A 27,568-nucleotide genomic window follows, 5' to 3' on the forward strand; every position below is an offset into this window, starting at 1 on the left:
CCTTTGTTCTTTTAATAGGATTTTTGGGTAGGGAATTCAATGATTAAAAATATTACATATGATTAAAAAAAGTTTGTCTTCTTCAGAAGCCTTACAGTATCTGGGAAATAATTCTGTTAGTTCCTAATTTCCTGGCTCAGACTTTCCTGAAAGGGCAAAACAGCTGCTCTCATGTCAAGAATAAGCTGCTGTCAAAGGTTGTGGAAACAAGTGGCCAACGTGTCCATCAGTTCTCTTTTGGCAGGACTTGGCTCCACTTACCCAAGGACTAAAAGTTTCCAGCTTCTGCCTTGGCTGATGTGGCTCAGTGGGTTGAGCCCTGGCCTGCAAACCAAAAGGTCGCTGATTAGATTCTCAGTCAGGGCACATGCCTGGGTTATAGGCCAGGTCCTCAGTAAGGGCCACAGGAGAGGCAACCACACATTGATGTTACTGTCCCTGTCTTTCTCTCTCCCTTCTTCTCTCTCTAAAAATAAAGGAATCAAATCTTTTTTAAAAAGTTTCCAGCTTCTCCTACAACCAGCCAGCTTTAAGGGTAATGAGTCAATGGACTTGCAAGATCATGCACTTATTTGCTACTTTCTTAAGGATTTTTTTTAAAAAGAATATCACTTGCTAATGGAAACTATGACAACTATAAATCAAAGAAATACCTTTAAATTTTAGGTCTCCTTGTTACAAAAAATAAATCTAGTCTTCCAAAAAAAAAGCTCACTTTTATATTTATAAAATATCTACTTGAGCAGGCACTGTAATATGTGCCACAAGGAAACCAAAGACAAACCAGCTTTCATCATGACTTTAAGGACCTTGGAGTGAGAACTGATGAGCATTGGACATATCTACCCAATGGGTTACTATTTCCTTGCCCATGCAATGCCTTGGTATGAATTTGAACAAAGCATACCTTTTTATTTTTTTTACGTAAAAAATAAAATAAAATTTTAAGTAGTATATTATTGTACAACCTGAATAACTCTCTGTAAGGGGGATTTCCAGAACCTAAGCCTGCCAAATGCTTTCTTTGCTACCAGCCATCCTCACCAACCACACCCCCCCCCCCCCCGATATAAGTGAGGAAACAAAGTCAGCATGGCTCAGGCTTCTGAGAGTAGCAGGTAAGCAAGAAAACCAACCTGAGGGGTTTGCTAGATTGAGTTATTGTTTTCTATTGCTCCTCTATATTTTTATTATACATTCATATTCTTGACATAGCCTTGTGGTGCATAGAGTGTATTCCCTGCCCTTTGACCTTGAACTTGGCCTAGTGACTTGCTTTGACCAATGGGTTGCTAGTGGACATGATGTGAGAAGTTTGAAATGTGCTTTCACAATCGGGCTTGCCCTTTCTGTTCCTGACTTTGATCATAAGAAGAAAAAGTTCTGGATAATTTTTGGTCCAAGGAGGAAGAGAGATGTGAAACAAACCTAAACTCAACCCAAAGCTGGGAGCCCAGCACAGCCAGTCTCAGCTTAGTTCAACCATATTCTAGTCAACCTGAAGATGCATGAGCAAAAGCTACATACTTGATTTTTAAACCACTCAGACTCACAGTTGTTTGTTATGTGGCATTATTGTGAGAATAGCCAGATGGTATAAAGACATGCTCAGAACAGCATTAAGAGGGAGCGTGGACAATAGCTAGAGTGAGAATGTTCACAGTATTCTCCATGAGTGCAGATGAGGGTTATAAGGGAGGGAACTGTTCCCCACTATCCCAGAAGTCAACTAGGCAGCCTGAAATTAGAGATTTCGCCTGTAAATTGTTATCTAAATTTACTTATGTCTATAAAGAAATTATTTTCCACCCTGGCTGGTGTGGCTCAGTGGATTGAGTGCTGACCTATGAACCGAAAAGTCACCAGTTCGATCCCCAGTCAGGCACTTGCTTGGGTTGCAGGCCAGTGCCTGGTTGGGGGCATGTAAGAGACAACAGATTGATGTATCTCTCACGCATTGATGTCTCTCTCCTCTCTTTCTCTCTCCCTCCCCCATCTCCAGAAGTAAATAATAGATAAAATCTTTAAGAAAAAAGTAGTTTTTCTCCTTTAGATGTGGTCTTTTTGCGTGGCACACCCTGAATGCCTATATGGGTTACTCTGTCAGTCTTGGCAGTAAGGCCTCAGGAATCTCAAAGGACTTGCTCCGTAGTTACTCCTTAACTTTTACAGAGGAGTAAAAGAAAAAATATATAAGGAAAGAGTAAAGAGAAATGAAGACATTTTGGCTTGCAGAGGAATTAAACTTAAAAAGAATGGGGAAGAAAAGAACACAGAGAAGGCAAAGGGAAGAGAGGAGAAACATAAAATAAGCAAATGTGATCTAGTCGTCAGTAGGTACCTAAAAAGTCAGATTTCCTTTATTAGGATTACAGGTGAAGAAAATAAATACACGTATCTTTTATGCTTCCTGTGTATAATTCAAAGGTGAATAAGATACTGTCTTCAATCTTACTCTGAAAACATCAGTTCAATATAGGAAATGGTCACTTTCATGAACCACAATTTGAACTTTTTACCTGAGAAGCAAACACATGAGCTATACAGATAGGTTTTTATTAGCTGCAGAGGACAGTGAAAGATTACAAGATGTGTAAGGTTTTTCTAGCCTACTGTCATTTGAACTGCCTGCTTTGACCCCCCAAAAAACGTGTTTTTACTTGTTGTCCTCAGCTAGAGGGCATTTTCATTTTCAACACACCTAGACAGCTAAGTGACTTGCTTCCAAGGACTGAGACACAACTAACTCATCTGTCCCCACTTGGATGTTGTAGGTATATGATAGTCCTCCTCGTTTTTAGCTGTCTCTTCAGATCTTCTGCCCATTTTTAATTGGATTATTTCTTTTTCTGCTATTGAGTCATATAAATTCTTTATATATTTTGGATGTTAGCCCCTTATCAATTATGTGATACTTTCTCAAATCATAAAAGAAAATGACAGTAATAGAAAATCACCATTAAAAATATCAACCTAGTAATCAACAAGAATTTTTATAGTTTCTGATTTTATATTCAAGTTTTTAATCCATTTGAGTTGATTTTTGTGTGCGCTGTAAGATAGGGGTCCAGTTGTATTCTTCTGCACAAAGATGTCTGGTTGTACCAGAACCATTATGGAAAGGATTATTCTTTCCTCTTTGCATAAGATTGGCATCCTTGTCAAAAATCAGTTGACTGTAGATGATAGGTTTATTTCTGAACTCTCAGTTCTATTCCATTGCTTCATATGTCTACCCTTATGCCACTGCCACACTGTTCTGATTACTGTAGATTTGCAGTAAGTTTTGAAATTGGAGATGTGAATCCTTCAATTTTGTACTTCTTTTCCAAGATTGTTTGGCTATTTGGGGACCCTTGGAATTCAAATGAATGTGAGGATTGGCTTTTCCATTTCTGCAAAAAAGAAAAAGTCATTGGAATTTTGATGAGGATTGCAATGAATCCATGGATGGCTTTGGGTCATGCTGACAGCTTAACAATATTGTCTTCCTATCCATGAGCATGGGCTGTCTTTTCATATATTTAGGCCTTTTAAGATAGTCATTGAGAATACCAATTTAGGCAAAACCATTCGACTCCTTCCAAAGTTACCAAGGAGCACATAGGCAAAAGTCCCAAATGTCAGATGACTTTATTAAAACACATTTTACTGCAATTCACAAAGCGTCACTTTATTTCCATATAAATAACAGTCACTCATGAAGGGGAAAAAACCAAAATCATGACTACCAACATTTACTTAGGGAACCATTTTGTAGAATACTGATGAAAAAAGGGTCTGCATCTTCAGAGTGGCAGGGGACACAGGGACAGGCACAGCAGATTGAAGGCATAAAAGCATATTCTCATGAGAACCAAGCAATCCTTGTTGTTGGAGGACCACACAGAATCATCGTTAATGTAAGTCGAGTCAAAGTTCACGATCTGTAAGTCCTTCTTAAGATATGCATGATTCAGCTTATTTATAGTTCGAGCAAAGGCATATTTAGAAGCACAACTATATGCTTCCAAACGGTACACTTTCTTGAAGTGCAGATCAAAAAATGGGTTGTCCTAGAAGAGAAAGAGAGACATGCTTTTGTTTGTAGTCAGCAAGGTAACTCGATTTTCTGGATTCTCTCAGATTCTTTTGTATGTGCTTTTTGAGTATAAAGTACTAGTACCAAACATATTTCTAAAACCTACACATGAACTTTCAAAAGCTACCTGCTTCAAACGCATTGCTTCTAAAAAGAACAATAAAGATTATTTTTATAGGATCTGTAATTTTTCAATTATGCAAGTAAAACATGTGTCAGAATGTGCAATTATCAACTCTTCCCAAGGTAGTGAATTTGAGAAGATGGGTAAAGGAGAGGAGAATAGATTTCTCCTTTTTTCTCCTGGGAATTTGTTCCGGTGCTACTTCAAAGGCAGAAGCGGGGGAAGTACAGGAAGGCTAATTAGCTTTTGGCATACTGCATACACATCAAGTTAACAGCAAGGAGTTACCTTTGAAGTTAATAACAAGGACCATTAAATCATTGGACTGAGACTGAAAAATTATTAATGACTGCCTCTTATTGGACTGCTCTAGGCTTTTGTTATACTTCTGGTGTAGATGTTTTGAGAAAAAGAAGACATCAAACCTGATCTAAGTCTTGCATGTTAGAATAATCTTTGGCACTGTTACTAATAACAGTAACAACAATGCCTTGCACTTACAAAGCGCTTTTCAGTTTACAAAAGGCTTTCACATTCATACTCTGCCAAATCCTAACTCTCCTTGAGGGCAGAGGGTTTGAGTTATTTTCTTTGTGTTCATGGTAACTACTAGGTTCCCAGTGAGTGTGTGTTGAGCTGATCTGAAGTAGTTCTGTAAAAAGAGAAGTGGAGGTAAACATTGCCCTGTAACTGACACCGAGGCAGAGAGGCCAATAGGAGAGTGCATAATTTGTTACCAGGTGGTGTGTAAGCATTATGCACAAACAATGGAGGTATCTTTCACGTAGGAAAAACTCTTGCACCAGGCCAGGAAAAGAAGATGGGTTTAGAGGTTAAACAACCATTTTGAATCTCGGATATAACACGGACAAAGTATTTATGGAATCTGACCCTGTCTTTTCTCCTCTTTTTTTGGACAGGATTGCTATGAAGTTTATTGTGAGATTAATTATATAAACTGCGTAATATGGAGGTTAATAAAATAAAGATAGTTCCCTTTCCCAAATCTGCCTCCAAAGATTGTGATGGTAGTGTTACTGCCACCTTGCTCTATATTATTAACAAAATTTAAAAACAAACAACCCTTCTAAAAAGAATGTACAAGGGCCTTGGTTGCTGTGGCTCATTGTCCCATAAACTGAGAGGTCACAGGTTTGCTTCTTGGTCAGGTCACATGCCTGGATTGCAGGTTTTGTCTCCACCTGGGGCACATGCAAGAGGCAAGTGCTCAATGTTTCTCTCACATCAATGTTTCTCTCTCTCTCATCAATAAGTATGTTCTTGGGTGAGGATTAAAAAAGAAGAAAATGTATAAGGGTGATGTGATTTTAAGTGCAGTGTTCCCCTAGTCACACCTTGTAAAAATTTCCCTGGCTATCATGATTGCAGCTTGAATGGCACTTCTGCAGGGCATCTCAGTAAAAGGAAATCACACCCATTCTGTCACCAAATGCTAATCACCCTCCATATATAGTTCCCTCATTGAAACATTTGCTCTTCCTCATGTAGAAAATATCCTTCATCCTTTTGAGATACTTGGAAAGGACTGATAGTTTCCTTTAGCCTAATAATTGAAGCCTGAGAAGGAAGCATGCACATAAAATACAAGCTCCTTCCTTCCTTCCTTCCTTCCTTCCTTCCTTCCTTCCTTCCTTCCTTCCTTCTTTCCTTCCTTCCTTCCCTCCTTCCTTCCTTCCTGAATTTGAGAGGGTGGGTAGGGATAAAAGAAGAGAATAAACCTATTTACGGATGTTCAGAGGGAAAAATATTTCTTCTTTCTGCTTGGTGCCAAATGCACCACATTTTAAAAATAGAATTCCTTCCTCCCTCCTTCCTTCTCTCTGTCCCTCCCTCCCTGTCTCTCACCCTTTCCCCTCCCTCTGTCTGTCCTGATAGGTTCCTAGAGCTAAAAGGGGATCTCAGATGTCATTCAGTGATCTCCTGTTTATCGTTGGGATAATAGTTTCCAGAGAGGTGAAGCCCAGGCCACACATGAAATTTTTGGCAGAGCCAGGACAGAACCAAGATTGCAGTCAACCCAACCCCATTTTTTTTGCTGCATCATTTTCTCTCCCATTGTACCGTGTCAATCTCCAAATCCCCAGACATTTTGATATCTGCTTTATAAATTGATTTTAATTTCAATTCCATTCCTTTAAAAGGTTGACAGCATTCCAGCTTGAAATTGCTCTATTTAAAACTATATGACTGCTATTGAGAACACACACACACACACATAAATATGTTCTCAATTATATATACATATATATACACACACATATATAAATAAATATAATTGCTGACCCCTGAGGATTTGATTCAAAGGGAAAGTAGAAATGAAATTCCAGGAACAACTGAAATATTTTTGCTTCATCCACAGAAAAGAAATCTTTAAAAAGACTACTCTTTGGATATTATAGGTTTTCTTCTGGCAATCTATTATTTTAGGTCCCAAATGATGAGAAAAATAGAAATATTCAACTTTTGAGGTATCTAGTCTACTTTCAAAGCTAATGATCTTCCAAGAGGAAAGAGAAGACTCAACAGTGTGAGACCAGAAAGGCGAGGAGAAAGCAGAGCAGGGCTGTTTGTCTGCAATGACTGTGAGCTGACAGGCTTGCTGAGTGCATCTCCAGACACTGAATAAACCTGCAGAAATACTTACAACAGCATTACCATTTGAGAACTTCAAAAAAAATGAAGAATGGTCAAAAAAAGAGATGGGGATGGTAATTCTTGAAGCTATAGGTAAGTGAACTTGACAATGATTTCTGATAAAATTTACTGCAGCAAAGAAAATTTGTTAAGTACATAAAAGTATAAATAAAATAATAATCTAAAAATGTGTAATCTTATCACACAGAGATAATTATTGTTAAAGTACTGGTTTATTTCATATATACATATACTTACACATACCTCTGTGTATTTTTTGCACTAAAATTGAAGGTTCAGGTTTCAATTTTAATAATGGGACAGATTAAATATACAAACTGAGAATATTCTAGAAAAGTTTTGTACTTGTCAGACTTCTTTAAAACTTACTAAATGGTGAACAATTGTGTTCTGAGGTATTCTCTTGGAAACTTGTTGTGTGTGTGTATAATATTCCAGCATATTGATATGTAAATGTTAGGAGATACTTCCTAATTATTTCCTAACAGTTATGTAGGATGTATTATCAGAAAAATGCTATATGAGTCATTAGAAAAGAAAGCAATGAAATCCTGCATGCGTTTACTGAGTATCATGCCAAACATACCAAATTTTAAAAGAGGATTCTTAGGTGATAAGTCAAGAAAGTAGCAGATAGCATATATTGATTTCAGTAAAGATCTTAGGGACAAAACTTAGGCGTTGAGACTAAATAATTATGTAAATAATGCAGAGTTAAGGGCTTATGTGTGTCTAATTCTCCACTGTGGCCTCAGGACCTGGCAAAGCTTGAGTTCTCAGTGAATGAATGAATGAATGAATGAGTGAATGAATATATAAGAATTTGCAGAGATGTTAAACAACCAATCCAAAGAAAGCTATTTAATAGATTTCTGGGTAAAGTCAGAAATCTATCTCTATCGCTTAATAGCTTTGTGACCTTGGGCAGGTCAGTTAATGTCTTTAAGTCTCATTTTTCTTTATCTGTAAGTCAGGAATAATAATGGAATTTAACTCATGTGGATTTTGTGATGACTAGGTGAAATTATGTGTGGAAAGAGCTTCCTGTGGTTCTGGGCACCTGATAGGAGTTCACTAAGTGTGACACGGTAGCAGGTAGCAGTACTACTGTTAGTAGTAATAGTAGTAGTAATGATATCCTACCTGCCACCTAGAGGCATACACTTCCCCACCTGCTTCATTGTTTTCATTATTGACTTGAATGAAGTCCTGAATGTTATGGTTGTTAAGTCTGCATCACATTATAGTGACTCTTTTAAAAATCATACTATTAGAAGAGTTGATAGGTGGAAGAATAAGCCAGATTAGGAATACAGTATTTAGTAGGATTAAGAATAAATAAGTTTAGCCCTGGCTGGTGTAGCTCAGTGGATTGAGCGTGGGCCTTCGAACCACACTCAATCAATCGATCAAGCAATCAATCCCGGATTGATTCCCGGTCAGGGCACATGCCTGGATTGCAGGCTAGTTTCCAGCAGGGGACTCATGAGAGGCAACCATACACTGATATTTCTCTCCTTCCCTACCCCTCTAAAGATAAATAAATAAAATCTAAAAAAAAGAATAAATTTAAATTCTACTTCCAACAATAATACAAATATTTATTGAGTGTCTAATATATGTCAGGTTGAAGGCTACAGTAAAAGGTTAATAATCATGGTCCCAGGTTTTTTTTTTTTTTAAGAAGCTTTCCATCCCAAGAAGAATCAGAAAAAGCCAACACTTGCAGTTTGTGGGATTATGACTATAACACATTTATATCCACATTTATATCCTTCCCTCCCTTAGGGAAGGGAGACATGAGCAAGACTTTACCCAATGGAGAGTCTCGTAATGGGGTGAGAGATAGAGGTGACTGGGCATTCTAAGCCTCAAGAGTAAGTAGTAAAGCATGGTGAACGTGTAAAGTTCAAGGTGGGGATGACCAGTGGTAAAGAAGCCAGATCACCCAGGACCTTTATTTAGGTTTTATTTTATGTAACTAGAGCATATGGCAGGGGATTAAATGGCAATTTATACACAAAGACCTGAGATTTCAGTTAAGTGTTTCATAGAAATAAGGAATCCAGAGCAAGGGAACTGCCAGTTAGTCACCCTAAGTCTAAAATATCGCATGTAACTCTGGGCAAACAAGAAGATTCCAGAAGAGAAAATAGTGCAGTAAAGGGTGTTGGAGCAAAGCCATGAAAAACGGTAGCAGCAGCGCTACTGCCTCTCGGTGTCTGTTATCCTGTCATATCTATCAGCTTATGCGATCTTCATATGAAAGTTGTTTAAAGAACAAAATGGGAGCATTTAACCTAGAAAAAAGGAAACTTGAGGGGACATTACAATCACCCTCAACTATTGCAAAGGCTGCTATATGAAAGAAGGATTGGAGTTGTTCTGAATTGCTACAAATGGCGGAAGTAGGACTGATAGGTGGATATTTTGGTTCAACATAAGTAGAAAATTTAAAAAATAATAAAGTATGGCTGAAACCTATGTCACCCTATTAACCAATGTCACCTCAACAAACTTAATAAAATTAAACAATAAAAAGTATAGTATGGCATTTCAAAAACAGAATGGACTGCCTCATGTGGGAATGAGCTTTCCAACAGTAGGAGAGATCAAGGAGACTGGGAAAACCGCCTGACATCGGGTCAAGTGGAGAGACTGGAGCAGACATCCTTTCCCCCGCAATCTTTTCATTTTAAGGTTGTAGGATTTCCAAGAATTATTGATCCTCCTGGAGGATCAAATGGCTGATAGTAAAACTTGTAGAAACTGAGGGAAGGAATCCCCGAATCTTATGGAGGAATTTGGGGTGGAGGGAGGGAGTGGCGGTGGAAGTGCCATGTATTTAAAGTGTCCAGATTGACAGGAAGAGTGCGTTTAACCTGTTAAGAAGCCTTGGGAAAGACTTTTAAATTTAATAGCCGAAATTCAAATTTAAACTGATAAAAACAGAACAACAACAAAAAATGACCTGTACATCATTCCAGTAGATTGAACTTTACCACTTAAGAACACCATGCCATTTTAACATTTAATTACATGCCAAGAACATATGAAGTAGGATATTGAGCTTAAAGATCACTAGCCCATGGATCCCACGTGTCCCTTACAAAGTGTAACACTTACGGTATCTGCTTCTTTTCCATCAATCATCTGCAGATCGTTCAAAGACCACTTTTTGGTTACTTCATATTTTTCATCTAAGCCTATTCTGTAGTGTTTCACCATAATTATTTTTACTTCTTCATTTTTGGTCACTGTAGGACAGAAAAACACTTACATAAACTCCTAGAAGATGATAAATTACTCAGCACCATACTTTTCAGTATTTATGTAACCCTTTTTCACGTAGTGAGTTTGAACCTACATTGTATCTGAATCCTCTTTATGAACCCTGATGTATCTGAACCTTCACAAGTATGCCCCCAGATTTGCTCCATGTCATTACTTTTGCTACAGTTGTGGTTACATTCAGCCACAGTAATGTCTGTCAGATAGAACACTGAGCTGTGTGCTTTTAGCTATGTTTTGTGGTGGGGAATGGGGATCAACGCAGGGCAGAAAATAAGAGGCTTAGTGTTAGCATATAGTCAGTGCCAAAGTGTTTACCAGAACGATTTGGAATTTTAATTTATGATGATGTAAGTAAGTGAGGTCAGGGAAGTAAACGGTTCTGCTCACCCAGCAACACAGGGTCGCAGAGTGAGCACCAACAGGCTTTCTTTTCAAGTTACCATGAGATGTTTTGATGTAGAAAAGCTTGCATCCCAGATACACCTGTTTGGTATTGTTTGAGATTTTCAGTCTTCCCTAGAGTGTCTCCAAAATTCTAGTGTTCAAAATGTGTCACCAAGACAAAAAGTTTTAGTGCTGTTCTTTAAAAAGTGTTGGAAAATCACTGCTTATTTTATGTGAACAAAATGAGGAAATGATTTCCTGGCCTTAAAATCATTGTCTTTGGCCTCACATGAAAACATCAGAATTTTAATGTTAGAACTCCTGAGTTGAAAATTATTGATGAGTCAATGAAGGAGTAATTATTGAGTATCTGCTATGTGCCCGGTAGAAGTGTTATAGATGCCACAATGGGTACAAGTATTAGACGTGGTCCTTATCCTCTAGAAATGTATGGTTTTGTTGAGGAGACAAGACTAACAGACATAAGTTTCATAAAATATATCTTATAAAGATGTACAGGTGTGGAGAGCTGGCAGTTGGAATCAAATATCTTAAACTTTCATTCAACATGGATGCTGTCACTGAGATGTAAGCTGGTTCTGTCTTCCAAGAATGAAACTGGAATCTGTCGTTAGGGAAGACATTTGGTCCTGGAAAATGCTACTTTGGCATGTCTTCCTAGTTACGACTGTATAAAGCACTCTATTACAGCATTATCACAGTGATAGGTAAGTGATGTGGAGGGTAGTCCCTGGTTTATAGTCATTGTTAAAGTGTTTCATTTTCTGTAAGGGACTAGTGTTGTAATCTAAGCACAGGATGTGTGGGCTGTGGAAACAGAAGTGGCAAATCCCTGAGGCATTGATGACATTGGGTAGAAATAACACTAGATGGAAACCAAAATAGGAAAGTCAGGAGGGCGAGCTGGGTGAAGGGAATGATGACCCATCTCCAAAGGGAAAGAGGTGGAACTTTACAGTTTAAGAATGGAGATATGGACCTGGTATTTTTCTGTGTGGACAGGTTTGCAAGACTAGGAGAGTAGGTGAAAGAGCAGAAGGAAAAGGTGAGACAGTGGAGAAGAAAAACTTGCCAGCAGAGCGGTCTGAGAAGGGGCTGTCGGAAAAGAAACAGTGCAATGCTATGAATATCAAGAGGACGAGAATTTTGAAGATTTGAAGACAATCCTGTGAAGCCATTTTGCTGGGTGAAGCAGGAGTTCAGTCCAGGCACGGAATCTGACTTGGGGGAGATCACTGATTTCTTCCCTGTGGGCAGTTTCTCTAGAACGGTAAAGGCAGAAGGCAGCTTGCAGAGGATTCTTTCACGCACGAACGCTGGGTGCATACTGTCTGCCAGTTCCTGGGTTAGGTAGGATTCAATGAAGAAATAAGAAGAGACTAAAGGCTATGATTTAGATCTCAATTTCTAAGAGTGTGGAGGAGGAGGGATCACATATTTAAGGACAAAGGGAGTGATCGAGAGCCATGTCCTGGAGGGGACCTAGAACAGAAGATCTTAACCAGAGGTCAAAAAAATGGCTCAGAGTTCTGAAATAGTGTGCAAAAGTTGATGGGTTTCTGCCTATGCACATGTCTCCAGCACTAAAAAAGGTTCGTTTGTGGACCAAAAAGGCGGTTGTGTCTGTCTACACAAAGGCTCTACCTCTGCCCCAGAGGACGATGTTCTCGGTCTGCCTAGCTGCCTCACCGCTTAGCGGGTGGGAGAGGATGGGAATGGGGAGAGATAATAGGATATTGTATGGAAACGTAATTTGAAGCAAATTCCACTGCCTCATCTATAGATTATGATAACCAGCTAATTGATTATAGATCCACGGACTCATTGATTTGATAAATGTTTGAGAGCCCTTTTGAATAAAGCCCTGTGCTAAGCATTGGAGTGAAGAATTCCCACGAAGCACCATTCATTCCTGCTGTCACCAAGATTACAGGGAGTGGGGGCTCCAGGAAGAAAACACCTGATCTCATCACTTTATAAGTTGTATAAAGGTATAGGTCTGTGGAGTACACCTGAAACTAATATAAACGTCTAAAAAAACTTGAGTAGGGCTAGTGGATTGGTGGATAGTAATGAATCAGTGTTGATTGCCTCATTGTGATGGTTGTGTTGTGATTATATAGGAGAGTGTCAACGCCTGGAGCAATTATAACCTAAGGTTTCAGTGTTGGCACTGGGGCATCATGTTGGCGATTTACTCTCAACTGTTTCGGGAAAACAGTTATTTGTACTATTATTGTTGCAATTCTTTAGTAAGTTTGGAATGATTTCGAAACAAAAAGAAAAAGTTATGTTTAAACACCCCCTCCCACACACATTATCACAGTGCTGTGCATGTGGCAAGGACAGGGTGACTAGGAACACGGAGAAGGGACATCGTCATGCATCTGGGGGTCTGGGAGAGCTTCTTGAAGGGGGTCTTCTGAGTTGTAAAAGGCAGTGGGACTTAGAATGAAGAAAGGCGTGAAAATCCTGGAACAGCGTGTGTACAGAAGCATGAAATACTTGACACTTTTAAGTCGCACAGCATTTGGTATTGTTGGCTTGAAGTGTGAGGGCGACTAGGTGGTACGAAGGAGGGGGGAAGGGGCGAGGCAGTCTGGGATGCTGGGCGAAGGACTTTAAATGTCATCCTGAGAGCTGTGTGGGGGGGAGTGTTTGGGAGGAGGGCTGTCACGAAAGCAGTTTAAGTGAATGGATAGGAGAAGTTTTATATTTTAGAAAGTTTTTTTTGTTTTGGGGGGGACAGGGGGTTCAGCCATTCTGTAAAGGATGGGTTGGAGGGAGGGAATGGAGAAAGAGATGTTAAGAAAGGATCTCTCAGTTATCAAGTTTTCTTACATTAATGGTCTTTGTCCACTAACATTAACTAAGAAAGTTGGAGCATGCTATAAGTGTTCATCTTTGGGTACAGTGATGCAGCGCAGAGGCAGTCCAGTCTCCTCAATTTGGCAAAATAGCCTCCTCTGGAGCCAATGAGGCTCTGAGATCTTCGTTAGCCAAGAGAGAGAGAAGTCTGCTCAGGCTGGACTGGCCCCAGTCCCTAATTCCCACACTTCAGCTGTGCTGCCAGCCAAAATTAAATGGCCATATCCACATTAATGGAGTGGGAAAGTGGAAACTTATCACATCATCTTAAAACAGAAATGTGTTTATACAGTCAAAATGTTAGACAGTTGGTTTCAGTAACATCAGAGATGACACTGAATAATTATCATTTAGTGAGTAATATCCATAGGCCTATTGAAATTCAGAATGAACCTGCTCCAGTTTCAGTATTTTAGTTAGCACCTTCACAATTACAATCTTAAGTCATGTCTGCCATTTATTTTTACTCTTGATTTTAAGATTAACATTGTCATCAATAACTGTCTCTATTAAAATAGTCACTGTTATTTATGAGGCTAAATGCAAAGAAGACCAGCCAACCGAACAAGTGTGATTTGGCAGAACAGAGGAAGAAGGGTCTCTGGAGAAAGCTGCACAGCAGCGCTCCCAATAAACAAATGACTGGTAGTGTACAGCCCTAGTGTTGTTCATCACTGAAATTAAACAATAAGGAAAAGTTACTGTGAGTTATCAATGACAAGAAGCTTCAGTGAAGATGTTTCAGTGTATTGATGATGTTTTGAGGTCATTGAGAATGCTATTATTGATTTCATCAAGTAATTTTCATATAATATTTTTCCTAGAAATGTCTTTTAATCCTCACTCAAGGTTATGTTTATTAGAGAGAGAGAGAGAGATCCATCTGCTCCTGGGGGAACCGGGACTAAATTGCAACCCATGTATGTTCCCCCACCAGGATTGAACCTACAACTTTTGGTCCATGGGAGGACACTCCAACCAACTGAGCAAACTGGCCAGGGCTGGAAATATTTTTATAAAATCAATTCTGGGGCCATGCTGGGTACCATCGATTGAATGTTTGTGTCCCCCAGCCAAATTCATATGTTGAAATCCTAACCCCAAGGTGACCGTATTACGAGGTGGGGCCTTTGGGAGGCAGGGCCTTCATGAATGGCGTTTGTGCACTTATAAAAAGACCTTGGAGAGACCCCTTGACCTCTGCCATGCAAGGTCATAGGGATAAGACTCCTGTGGATGAGGACATGGGGCCTCACCAGACACGGAATCTGCCAATGCCATGACCTTGGACTTCCCAGCCTTCAGAACTATAAGGAATAAATGATGTTTATAAGCCACCCAGTCTCTAGCATTTTGTTTCTTATTAACATATTAACTTCTTTTAAAAATATTCTTACGGTTAACATTTTTATTGTAAATAACTTGACAAAATTGTTAGATTCTCTGGTTCACAGAGAAGTAGTTTTGTCCTGGCATCAAAATGCAACATGTATGGAAAATTTATGTATACTGCTTTCATAATGCTAACAAATGCCTTTTATTTTCAAATTAATTCTATGAATGGAGAATGTCTTTCTAAATATATGAGAATACTTAAAATAATCTATCTGAAAATGTATATAATTGCTATTTAAAAATATATAATTTAATATATTTATTTATTATATATTAAATAGATGTACTTTTATACATATACTGTATATTTTACTTTTATTACAAATATTTATCTACAAAATATACTACTGATACAAATATATTTCAGCATGTTTCACAGTAAATACATTGTTCTGTATACTAAAACAATAACCCTACCTTTTATTTTATTTATTTGGAATACAATTAATCACATTTGTGACTTAAGACTTAACAGGAGAGCACTGTGTGTGATGCAGGTGTGACTATTGCCATTTCAGAGATGTCAATACCGAGTCCACAGAGGTTCATTATTTTGCCCCAAACTTCACAGCTGGTAAGTAGGCAGAGCAGAGTCAGGTTTCACACCTGTTCTTTCTGATTCCAAACCTTCCAACATTCATTCCACCATGCCCTGCTACTTTCCATTTAATTGTGGCTAATGTTTTATGTGCCATTTCAGGTCCTTTAGAATTTCTTTAATTCAACTACACTCTCGTCTTTGCACAAGTGACTTACCCCTTTTCGAGTGCCCACACATAATACAGCTTCTCCCTCCTTCGTAAGAAGATGCTGCTTTCCACAGCCAGGCAGGATGATGTTCTAGCCGAGGGGAAGCTGGCCCCGAGGAGAAATGACCGTGCGAACCCTGAGGTGGGAGGGTACTAAGATGCCAAGACCCCCTTGGCAAGACCTGGCAAACTACAGGGAGGGTGACTGAGTCTATAACATCTGATTTTTGACACTGACCAGGTAATGTGTTGAAATGACAGCAAATCACAATCATCCGATTGTGAGACTATTGTATGTGACAGACTCTGTTCAGATAAATAGAAAGTTTAACTTATTTAAACATATCTTCTTTAATTTGGAAAATTCACAGTGGGATGTGACTACTCTAGACATATGATTCTTAAAAATTTGGGACTGCTGGATTGTAGGATAGAAAAGAAAATTGTAACTATGTGTCTCTCTCTTCCCCGGAGGTGGCCACCATTCAAGTCTGGAGTTACCTGCCTCAACAACTGTGATATGACCTGTTCGATTCACATCCATGGAAATTTTCTCAGTAAAGCATGGACCAAAGCTCAGGATTGTCAAGCTTCACATTGATTTTATCTTAAATTACTGTTCTGTCTAAATGTATTTGAAATAGTCATAAAGAGATGGTGATATTACATTTGGGGAAAGTGCTTTCAAATTGATGGACATGATATAGAGGAGAGTCGTGAAACTTAGTGAACTAATATTACTTACAATCCTAACTTTTATCAGGAATATTACAATATTGTCTTCTCTTCCTCACATCTGAGAAAGCCTTGTTTTCTCTTGCTTCTTATGTGACAGAATCATTGAATTTTACTAAGGACAGTGATCACTTACTTTACTTAGTCATTTCCCAGAAGAGAACACTGAATCTTTTCGGAATTGCCCTCATACATGTTAACAATGCTAACCCCTGGACTCTCCAATCCTATTGAAAAGACACCTGTCATTTATGAAGAAAGACAGCAGGTGATACCAGCTCCCAGTGTCTTTCTCAGAACTCAAGGGTACTGGGGAGAAAAAAGTCACATCCATATCCAAATATTTCATTCTAGGAGATTTTTCTATTAGAGAGAACAAGTTTAGTTAATTATATAGTTGGAGGGAGGCATTCAGATATATTTAGTAAATTAGATATATACATTATCCTGATTATTTCATTTCTTATACCTTTCTCTTAAAAAATACTTGTATTCTAAGGTTACATAATGTGTAATTGGCTTTATAAAATAGGATCTCAAAGGTATAAAATTATTAAAATGTTAATGTTGCAATAAGCATCTTCTCTAATGTATTAAGTAAAAATAATTTAAGATTTGATGGTTAGGATACAATATAGTTTCTAAAATTGTTTCATTTGAATTTTTCCATACTTTGAATTCTTTTCCTGGGCTAGTTAGACTTTTTACCTCACTGAAATGCCAGTCTCCACACTTTGTATTTATACATAGCAAAATACAGTAGGTAAAATTCTAGGTGTATATATACCACTGTTTTTTTAAAGATTTTATTTATTTATCTTTAGAGGAGAAGGGAAGGAGAGAGGAGAGAAATATCAATGTATAGTTACCTCTCATGAGTCCCCTGCCAGGAACTGGCCTGCAACCTAGGCATGTGCCCTGACTGGGAATCGAACTGCGATCGTGTGGTTCGCAGGCCCACGCTCAATCCACTGAGCTACACCAGCCAGGGCTATATACCACTGTTTTTATTATTGAGTAAATATTATACTTATTAAGGTTGATAAAATTTTAAAGAATTCTTAACACTTTTTAGAAGATGTTCTACTTCCCTTACAGCACTTCCCTTGACATCTTTAGAAAGTCCTTCTAAGCCAATTACCAGGAAGGGGATTTTAACAAGTTGTTTTCCAAAAATGATGAAGTATGTGTCTGATAAAGGAAAATCCACAGTGGACACTTAGGGTTTCTAAGCTCTTTCCTTCTAAGCCCCTCAACAACATTAAAAGGCATGCATGGAAAAAATGGAAAGCTGTATATTAAATTCAATCGTTGTACAAGGATTTCTGTGTAAATTCAGTACAAAAATTACTGGTTAGGAAAATCATAATTAAGTGCAAAAGCCTATTTCTACCTCTGGACAATTTTCATACATTTTAAAACCATGAGGGAAAACCAGTTTTGGTTAAATAGTTTGGAAAAAATTCTATTAAAGTTCCATCTTCATCAACTAAGTTCTCCCACTAAAGTATTACTCCTGTGAACATACTTCCTGTAAGAGAAAGAATTTTAAAAAGATCATTCTCTATTCAAAATAAGCCCTCAGGAGAAAATCTGAGATATTTTTTCTTTCCTAGCATGCAAAAGGAGAACCCTAGTTGTCCAGACTAGTTGGAAATGGAGTGGTACAACTCAACTTTCCAGTGTATTTAAAAATGTACAGAGTTCTCTGTTGAATTTTCAAAAATGAGCTCTTCCACAGTAAATCTGCATGCTCTGCAAGTGAATTACATAAAAGATCAGAGACAAAATAATCAAATAAGGGAAAGTACCTACCCAGTTTCGTTTCTGAACAATTAGCCAAAATATTCTTAACACAACAGTCCTTTCTGTCTTCCATTTTAGCACTTAAGAATTATGTAGAACCCAAATTCTGAACTTGGGTAGTTAAGTTCTATCATGAGAAGATACACATGCTATCGTCGTACAGGAAAATAAATGCAAAGCATGTCCCTCGACCGCCCAAGCCACTGGGGTTATTTACATTTAGAAATGATAAGAGAAAGAACATATTACCTGACACGCAGAGGTAATATCTGTCCTGGACCGAGAACTCTATTTCGATAAACTCACACAGATTCTGCGAGAGCGGCTTAAACAGTTTCTTCTCCAAGTCCTCCTTTACCAATGATGACATTTCCTCCAGTTTCACTTGGCCCGATATCTTGACTCAAGCTCACCCTTTCCTCCCTTTTGCTGCCTAGATTTCTTGTTTTGGTTTGCAGCTCCTTGGTGAGTCCTGCCCACCTCCCACCTCTCACTCTCTTAACATCCCGTTCCTACAGCCCCAGGCTCCCAGCGCACTCCGCACCGTCAGACCCCTTGCTGCGGGATCTGCTCAGTGGCAGCGGCAGCAGCGGCAGCAGCAGCCAAAATACAGCAGCAGCACTAGCCCCACTGTCACTCCCCAGCATCCAGGCTCAAGCAGGCTGCTCTCTAGAGCTCTCCTGTGGTTTGTGGATGGGGAACGCGTTTATGCACACCGGCAGCTAGACTTGTGGAGTCCTGGTTATTCTTGTGTAGCAGCCTTCCCCCCTTTCCCATGACTTCTCAGAGGAAGACCACTACTTCAGCTTGATCCCATTATATAAATGAGCTGCCTGGTTCTATTGATTGGGATCATCTTCCATTAAGGACTTTGCCATCATCAGAAAGAGAAAGAGCACTTGTATTTGCTCCTGACACTTCCAACAAGCTCCTCTCCCTCCTTGCTATTCCCTCCTGCAACTCAGTCAGACCTTGGCTTTTTTTCCTTTTTTGAGAGAGAGTCAGTACTGGTGGCTGGATCCAAATTATTTTTAAAATGGGCTCACTTTAATGTTATTTATTTCACTACTTACAAAGAAAAATTGACTAGGTACTCATTGAGCCAAAGCATTGTATTTATTTCTTGGGAGGGTGACTTTCCTATCCTCAAGGAGAGTTTATCATCTAGTTAGAGATGAGTACTCAGTAATCATAAGTGCTTAAAAGTGATAAATGGCACAAAAGAGAAGAGAATATAGAAAAATATTTTTACCAAGAAAGCATGAGAGAAAGTTCTATGAGAGCTTGATGAATGAGATAATGTCTTGAGGTGGAGGAACAGGAGTTTATTTTGTGGGAGGAGCACTGTAAGCCAGTAAAGCACAGGGAGTGTTTGGGAGGACAGGAACAGTCCAGGTTTCCTAGGCTGTGGCATGCGTGGAGGAAGACAAGGCTGGAAAGATAAGTTGGGGCCAGATCACGAAAGGCCTTGAATGCCAGATTAATCCTTTGATTAATTTCAACTTGATTTCATAGAAGTAGAGAGCCAATCACAATTTGGGGGCACTCATTTATCCAACAGATATTTTTCAAGGGCTGACTCTGTGCCAAATTCTATTCTAGGAACTGGGAGTATGGGAAATGAAAAACGTAGACCCATCAGTTGCTCTTGTGGAGCTTAGTGGGGTTAATGGAAGGTAAAGAAATAAACAAGGCAGTAGTCCATTCAATGGGCACTAGGTAAATAGCAGAATATGTGACATAAAGTTATAAATAGGGAAGATTTCAAACAATCTCTCATAATAAGAGGTCTGCAAGAAGCTAGTCCCAAGGTTAGCTGATAGAAGAGGGTCTCAAGGGCTTTCCTTTCTTCTGATTCTTCATCCCAGATGTGGGCTTTCTATCCTCAGCCTGCTGTTTCCAAAGACAGGAAGAAAATGGCTGGGGTGAGGAGCGGCTCTCCTTGATTACTCTTTTTGTCAAAAGCAAACTGTTTCTGAAAGACCAGGCAGCAGATTTCCCTTTACATCTCGGTCACTATAATCCGGCCATGCCGAGGAAACCAAGTATTTGTCATTTTTGGCTCTTATTATGGGGAGGGGGACTTTTTAACAAGGAAAAGGGGATGGAGATGACTGTGAGCAGGAAAATGTCAGTGATTTCCGTGGCTGCTCTAAAGAAAAACTGGTGGCGTGTCTGTGGCTAGTCAGAACTGCAGAGTCCTGGGCGAGACCTTTGCCTTTCTGAGCCTCAGTTTCCTCATTTGAAGGATGATCTCCAGAGCCTCTCTCCACTTTTACATTCTCCTGTACTGTCTGTGATCACTGTTGGTGATTCTGACATTGTTCACATAATGCCAAGAGGACCAGAGAACTAGTGCCATGCTTTTGGATATGGAAATGGAGAAGAGTAGATGAATATAAGATACATTTGCATAACAAAATCAATAAGCCACTGGCATCTAACTGAATATGAGAGGTGGAGTCGGTATGACACAACTACTTTTTGTTACTACCTAGGGAAGAAGGAAATGGGCTCATATTGCAGGAGGTAGGTTTCCAGAGAAGAAATTATTTCTACCTTTTACACATGAAAAATTATTTCCTGGTTGTTTTAGTCTTCATATGGGGAGACAAAAGGGGAGGAAAAAGATTGGAGTGATAATCAGACCAACTCATCAGCAATATTTTCATTAAAATTTAATTAGATGTTTATGTATGTGATCCTATGTTTTACATTTTTCTCCTCTGCTAGACTGTAAGTCTCATGAGCTAAGAACCATGATTTTCTTGTTTGCCATAAATCCAGGATGTGTGGTGTGCAGTGCCTAGCACATCATATGCATTTTTTTGCATTCATTTATTCATTCAATTTATTCATAAATATTTACTAAAACACTAAGTGGGTCAAAGAGTCTCATAATGACAATTTTTGGTGTGTAGCTGAATTTGCAGTTATATATCCTCACAGTTCAAGTACAGTTGTTAGTCTTACCAATCATTTACCTTTTATCAATGTCCATTTGCTCCTGTTGCCAGGGATGCACGGTCTTTAGTTGTGAGAGTCCCCAGTGCACTTCTGCAGAAATACTACACTTTCTCCGGAAGTTCTTAAGAAAAGAGTGGCTGTGTATTCCAGTAAGGTCTTAAGTAACATTGGAATTAGAGGCTCAGGAACTAGCAAAAGGGCCTTCTAGTTCCAGAATGAAATGTTTGCTATCAATTTTGAGTGCTCAGAAGTGATTTGCCAGTGGTTTGAATATTCTTGTAGTATTAATTTGATTGACACTCAAAGGGGGAAAGTCATGTTAAAATGCTAATAAATGTCTTTCTTAAGGTTTTAATTAGTTCTATAAGAATTATCTATTAAAACATTGTTTAAGTACAAAATATTATATACATATTATGTAAATATATAGCACATGATATAATTTAAAACATAGTATAAATATATCTTATATAATTAATATACAACAAATATGTAACATTTCCATATAGCTTAATTTTATAATGAATCTATAATAAAAAAAGAGAAACTGTGGGTTCTTTTGTATTAAAAAATTATCTAAGTCATAAAGAATCAAAGTGCCTAGACTTAAAAGAAGTACAAATGACAACTCATTACAAGTGGAAATAAGGAAAAATCTTTAGAGATGCCGATTTCTTTGTTAATTAAGAGAAATATAGCACTAAACCTTTGAAAGCAGAAGAGGTTATAGAAAAATAACTAAAAGATCCAAAAGTGTTCTTTAGAATACTTAATGGAGCTACTAAAATACCGGTATTCTTTCCTCAAAGCCAAAGATTATTCTAATCTGTGCATTTATTTTTTTAGATGATATAAAATTGTTAATGGAGATTGCATTTTTCTGGAAACACTTATTTTTAATATTCCAATATTCCCCAAATGTATTTCCTACAGGGAAGGGATCTTTAATACCTACCATTTCACTAATGAGGCCCAGTTAGTCTGCCATCCTGGGTAAAGTAATAAAGCACGTGTCTACGTAGGCAGAACCCAGCTACTGTACAGGGAGGCAAAGCTCTCGGAAGAAAAGACCCCTAGCGTGTAACACTCAGATTAATTAACTTTTGTGTCAACTGAGGAACTGAAGCCTGAATTCTGAAAGACCCACAACTGGAAGGGTGGACTCTAATTTCTAAGTCTAATAATGGTCCAAATCTGTGGAAACATGCTAACCTATCTTAAACCCCCATGAAGGGGATGATGCATCTCTGTCCCACATGTATTGCTTGCGCCTTTGGAACGTGTGTTTAGTAATGAAATGTCACTGTCACTGAATGTTTTTCATTAATAAAGTCCTGAACTTGATGCCATTTTATGTGTGATTATACAGTAAATTGAAAAATGTCGGTTTCTGTGGTGTATTTCTTAAGCTTTTATTTGTAGGACTCAGGACCATATCGGCATCAAAATATGTAATTTCTGTTACACATGTACATTCTGTTGCTATATTATGTCACAGTTTAGTTAATCCAAGAAATACTTCTTTAATCAAATGATTTCCTTGATAATTCCAGTTTAGGGACATTTTATTTGTGTGCGTATGCGTGTGAATATGTACAGCGAAATGAATGTTTGTGTCCCCCCCAAATTCATATGTTAAAATCCTAACCCCCCAATGTGATGCATTAGCATATGGAGCTTTGGGCAGGTGACTAGATCATGAGAGTGGAGCCCTCACAAATAGAATTAGTGCCCTTACAAAAGAGGTTCCAGAGAAGGTCATCCTTATGAGGACACAGGGCAAGAACCGGGATGCAGGTTTTCACCAGGTACCAGTCTGCTGGTGCCTTGATTCGCCTTGGTCTTGCCAGCTTTCAAAAGCGTGAGAAATAAATATTTGTTATGGAAACCACCCAGTCTATGGTACACTGTTATAGCAGCCCAAACTAACCAAGAAACTGTGTGTATGTGTGCGTATGGTGATTTAGGATAAATTCCAAATGGATGGACTTTGTGAGGTGTTTTCCCGTGTTCCCACTTGTTTGCTTCTGGTTTTGGATACTCCAGACAGTCCCCAATGTCTGACTGTTGTAAGAGTCATTAGGAAATGCAGCCCTAACCCTGAAAGAAAAAGGAAAGTGGTTCCTTCTTACCGTGACCACTTGTCCTTGACTTTCTGGCACTCACCCATGAGGACTTGCTGTGATACCTGATGTCTCAAAATTCACCCTATCACCAACATTGCAGAATGCGTCCCAATAGGAAGGCTTCAGTGGTCCATAGTCAGTGCCAGAGTCCTCATTAAGGAAGGGCGGCTCTGACTCAGCCAGAGGAGCACATTTCTTTTTGGAATGTTCTAGTACCATTTAAAACCATTAGATTTACAGAGGCAGCTTTCTTTTCAAAGTGAAAATGAAAAAGAAATTCTAAAAGTATTCCACGAAAAGGTATTCTTTTGACAAACTAGATATACAAATCAATTTTCAGGGGAGATTTTGTCTTTTTATGCAGTTTTATCAACATTTAAAGACAGGTGGCAAAGAAAAGGTTTGCATTTTCTTCTGTATCCTACTGAATAACATGTAAACACATTTTTGTTTATTTTTTCTATTTGGTCTCATGGGATACATGAAATATTTCATAAAGAGGCTACTTCAAATCATAAGGTAGTGAAAATAAAATTATGTCTATAGAATGGCCCTTTTCGTGTCCATGCTAAGATATATGTAGCACCTAGACAGATGTTTTCAAAAAGTTTTTTTTATTCTGGAGATAAGGGGACTTCAAATTAGTTAATGGAAAGTCTCATAACTTGAAATGTAGTAGTAGCCAATTCATAATAAAACTAATAGTCACATAATCCTTGCTCTGAGCCAGGTACTGTGCTAAGAGCTTCATAGATGTTAGCTTATTTAGTCCTCCCAACAATCCCGTAAGGTAAGTATTATTGTTAATCAGATTTTACATTTGTGCAAACTTTGGCACGTTACCAGTTACTTGCCCTGTGTCGCATCATAGTGGATCTGATTTGAACACAGGCATCTTGCTCTATCGTCTGCACTCTGAGTCACCGGGTCGTACTGCCTTGTTCCAATTTGACCATGAGGAGTATTTTAAAACTTTGCTGCAAAGTCATAGACATATTACTTAGGACATTTAATCTGTAAATAGATGTACCATATTCTTGTCTCAACCTCTTTTTCCCCCAATCTCCTGCTCTCTTTTTATACCTTTCAATTCTGATGTGTCTTTAGATATCAGTAGTTCAGGATGAGGAAGGATGAGGTCCTTTCATAGTAGCTGCTTCATAAATGTCTCTTGAATGAATGAAAATGTAGTTATCAGTCTTTAAAAGGGGTCTTCATTTTTTCTTTTCTATATAAATACTCACAAATGGAACTAGACATTTTAAGGTCAGTATAAAACATGCAGAGGCTATGTGTCATTTTCTTTGCCTAGCACTCTTTGCTTTATTCTGGTGGAAGAACCCACCTTTTTCTTTGGAAAAGCCATTCCTAGTGAAGGGGTTGGGCTGCTCCCCCTGCCATTTGTTTCACTGGGACACAGGCGGGAGCACAGGACTCTGGCCCCATCTGAGCCAAAGAGAGTCTTCCTTCCCCTGGTCACTGTGATTGGCTCAGGGCTGTGCATGTGATCCATGCACGATGGGTGCCTAACCTACTGTCTCTCAGCTCCAAACCCACCCTCCTTCGCCTTCTTTGCGATCTTGGAGCTGGAATGTTAAACTTCACCAACAGAGAACAGTGGTGTGACTCTGCAAGGCAATAGCTTCAGGAAGATATTTCCCTTCCAGGTTCTGGTTTTTCATTATTATTATTAATTAGAGTGGTAACCTGGAAGCTGCACAGAAGGATTCCAGGTCTTGCCTCTGGCCGTACTCTCCCCGTAGGCACCCACCTCACCCTCTGGCAACAGGTGGTTGCTTCCACAGACTAGCAGCCTGTCGACACCCTCCCACATTGGCCAGCTGCTTCTATCCACTAGCCCTGGATGATGCCCTATGGCAAGTTACTTTCCCACCAGCAGGCTTCTGGTCCCTGTGCACGGCACACCCCTTTCAAAGAGGCCTGAATGTCAGCTTGCAGGGGGAGAGGGCCCTTTAATCCTCAGTCCTTTCTTGTTCACTCGTCCTTGGCCTCACTTTAGTAGCTGCTGTTTTGTACCTGCTATTTCTGGGCCCCTTAAAGTCCCCTTTTTTGTTTTGTTTTGTTAAATAACTTCCATTTTTTAAAACGAGAGTTAACTTTAAGTAAACTGTCTTTTACTGCTTTAGTTAATAATTGTTTATGTTAAATTTTCCCTGTTCGAATAACCAATGTGGTTTCTGTCTTGTGACTGGATCCTGATTGATGTAAAGATCCAACAATTTCTCTTTGAAACTTTACAGAGATTCTAGGGGGAGGAAAAAAGGTTTCTCTCCTTCCTGGGTCAAGACCTGTAAGTATAAGGTAAGCTGGAGCTGCTGGAGGACATTGCTCCCAATCACAGTCTATTTTCAGTTAAAAAAAGGGGAAGAATAGGAGATCATGCACAGAGAGAAACAGACGTGAGAATCTAATAAAGATGGAGAGAGTTCTGATGATCCTTTGACCCCTTAGACCATCCATGCCCAAAGACAGTTCCATTCACACTACTAATCAATTCTCTCTTTTTTTTCTTAAGCTAATTTGAGTTGAATTTCTGCCTCTTGAAATTGAAAGAATACTAATTATGATATAAAGTAGCTTTACCACAAAAGAAGTAACCACTTTTCATTTGGGGTTTTCATAATATCTTTAATTTTTAAAAGGATCATTTATTTAACTTTTACTTAGAGTCTCTCCAAGGCAGCCTCTGAAGGCTGGCTGCTGTCAGGCCTCCTTTACCGAAGGGGGTTGGGAGATGGGCTGCACTGTCTACCACAGGGGTCCTCACCCTACTCAGTCTGAGGAATCAGAAGAGGGCCTCCCTAAGAAAGTGGCCACTGAACTGATACACAAGGATGTGTTCAACTTACCCAAATCTTACAGAGTTGAAGAGTTAAAGAGAAGATACATTAACCCGATTATTCAACACTGATTGCGTCCCTCCTTCGGATGCACAAAGGATTGTGGTGAGTGCTAGGGATACACACCTACATAAAGTCCCCTACTCTTAAGGAGATGGTGTCAACCGTGAGTTTTACTTTCTGTGTTCTGATGCTTTGACATCTAGGGCCTTGCTGACTCTGGAGGGGCTTTCTCTCCCAGGGTTAGTTAATTCCTGGACCTAGGAAACAACTCCCCTGTGAGTGCGTCTTTCAAATGCAAACCCACCAATCCAGAGCTCATACCCCCACCACCTTCCTTCCCAGGCACTTCCACCAGCCACCTGTCGTAATCACCCTAGGGCCAGGTACTACACACGGAGGGACAACCCCTAAATACCCAGGGCCCACTGAAATTACTCAAACTAGCCGATCCTGGACCTGCCTACCCTGCCTCACCTTTCCTTCCCGTGGAAACCACAACACAGGCTCCTGCCCATGATTTCCATCTCTCTCTTTGCCTCTTGACAGACCTGGTGCTGCCCAGTGTGGCCCCCACGGTGTGGCATGGCAGCCCACCTCCTCCGGGGGCCTGTGAATGTCAAAACCATCTTTCTAATGTCTGTTGTCTGTCTCCTGTATCTGCGGGCCAAACTTCCGCGTTTCTATCACTGCACTATATTTTAGAACAGAGACCCTAGGGAAACTTTAAAATATTTTCCTATTCCCAACTAGTCTCCTTGAAATCAGAGGCCATACCCACTTTATTCAGCATTGCATCCTCATCAGCCCTCTCAGTTGTGATTATAATGATTCCATACGGATAACCAAGCATTGCCCACCTAATGTGGTATTCATTTGATCTTTCTGATTTCTATCTTGGGGTTTTTGCTTTTGGTCAGTTCAAACAGCACCACAGCCACAGCCTCTCCTGACCCTCTCAACTAGGTGCAGGCCTGCTATTTCTCAATTGTCACACTGATTACTTTCAACCTTTCATTGCACACTTCATTTCTTGTTCTAGTTACACGTGCCCCCTCTTTAATCCCTCTAATAGGTTGTAAAGCCCTTGAAGGAAATAACTGCATTGTAGACATCTCCATCTTATTTCCTAGCACAGTGCCTGAGAGGAGGTGCGCCATAAGTATTTGTTGAATGAGTAGAAAAATGCGGGATTACAAACTCCTTGGAAGCAGGGGCCGTGTTTAATATCTCTTTATATGTCCTGGAGCACCCACCACAAGGTCTTGCATGAGCTACACGTATTTAGTGAATTGAGTAATCCTGTAAGGCAGGGAGAATAAGGACTATTAACAATCCCATTTGACAGATAAAGAAACTGAGGCTGAGAGACATGCTTTTTCCAAGGTCACCAAGTTAGTATGAAGTCCTATAGCTACATTAAACTGCAAGTACTTTACCACCTACTCCAGAGTACGTCCCACTGCCCATCATTACAGCAA

General features: G+C 39.3%; 1 protein-coding gene across 1 annotated transcript; it reads right to left on the reverse strand.

The window, feature by feature from the left end:
* Nucleotides 1-3,614: 3,614 nt before the first annotated feature.
* Nucleotides 3,615-19,021, reverse strand: EXOC1L (exocyst complex component 1 like). The gene is made up of 3 exons (XM_037034229.1): nt 18,383-19,021; nt 10,008-10,138; nt 3,615-4,055 (listed from the first exon to the last, which is right to left on the reverse strand). Exons 1-3 carry the CDS (start codon nt 18,501-18,503, stop codon nt 3,789-3,791), a joined length of 519 nt encoding a protein of 172 aa, XP_036890124.1. The 5' UTR covers nt 18,504-19,021; the 3' UTR covers nt 3,615-3,788.
* Between the last annotated feature and the right edge of the window lie 8,547 nt (nt 19,022-27,568).

Source organism: Sturnira hondurensis, unplaced genomic scaffold (genome assembly GCF_014824575.4).
Source record: "Sturnira hondurensis isolate 20B ecotype Veracruz unplaced genomic scaffold, ASM1482457v3 Scaffold0022017, whole genome shotgun sequence".
NCBI lineage: Eukaryota > Metazoa > Chordata > Mammalia > Chiroptera > Phyllostomidae > Sturnira > Sturnira hondurensis.

Excerpts from the sequence above, each read along its gene's own strand:
- EXOC1L (XM_037034229.1), bottom strand. The coding sequence starts at position 18,503 with ATGTCATCATTGGTAAAGGAGGACTTGGAGAAGAAACTGTTTAAGCCG. Across the intron at positions 10,139-18,382 it reads ATATTACCTCTGCGTGTCAG|TGACCAAAAATGAAGAAGTA; the intron begins GTAATATGTTCT and ends TCTGTCCTACAG. Across the intron at positions 4,056-10,007 it reads ATGGAAAAGAAGCAGATACC|GACAACCCATTTTTTGATCT; the intron begins GTAAGTGTTACA and ends TTTCTCTTCTAG.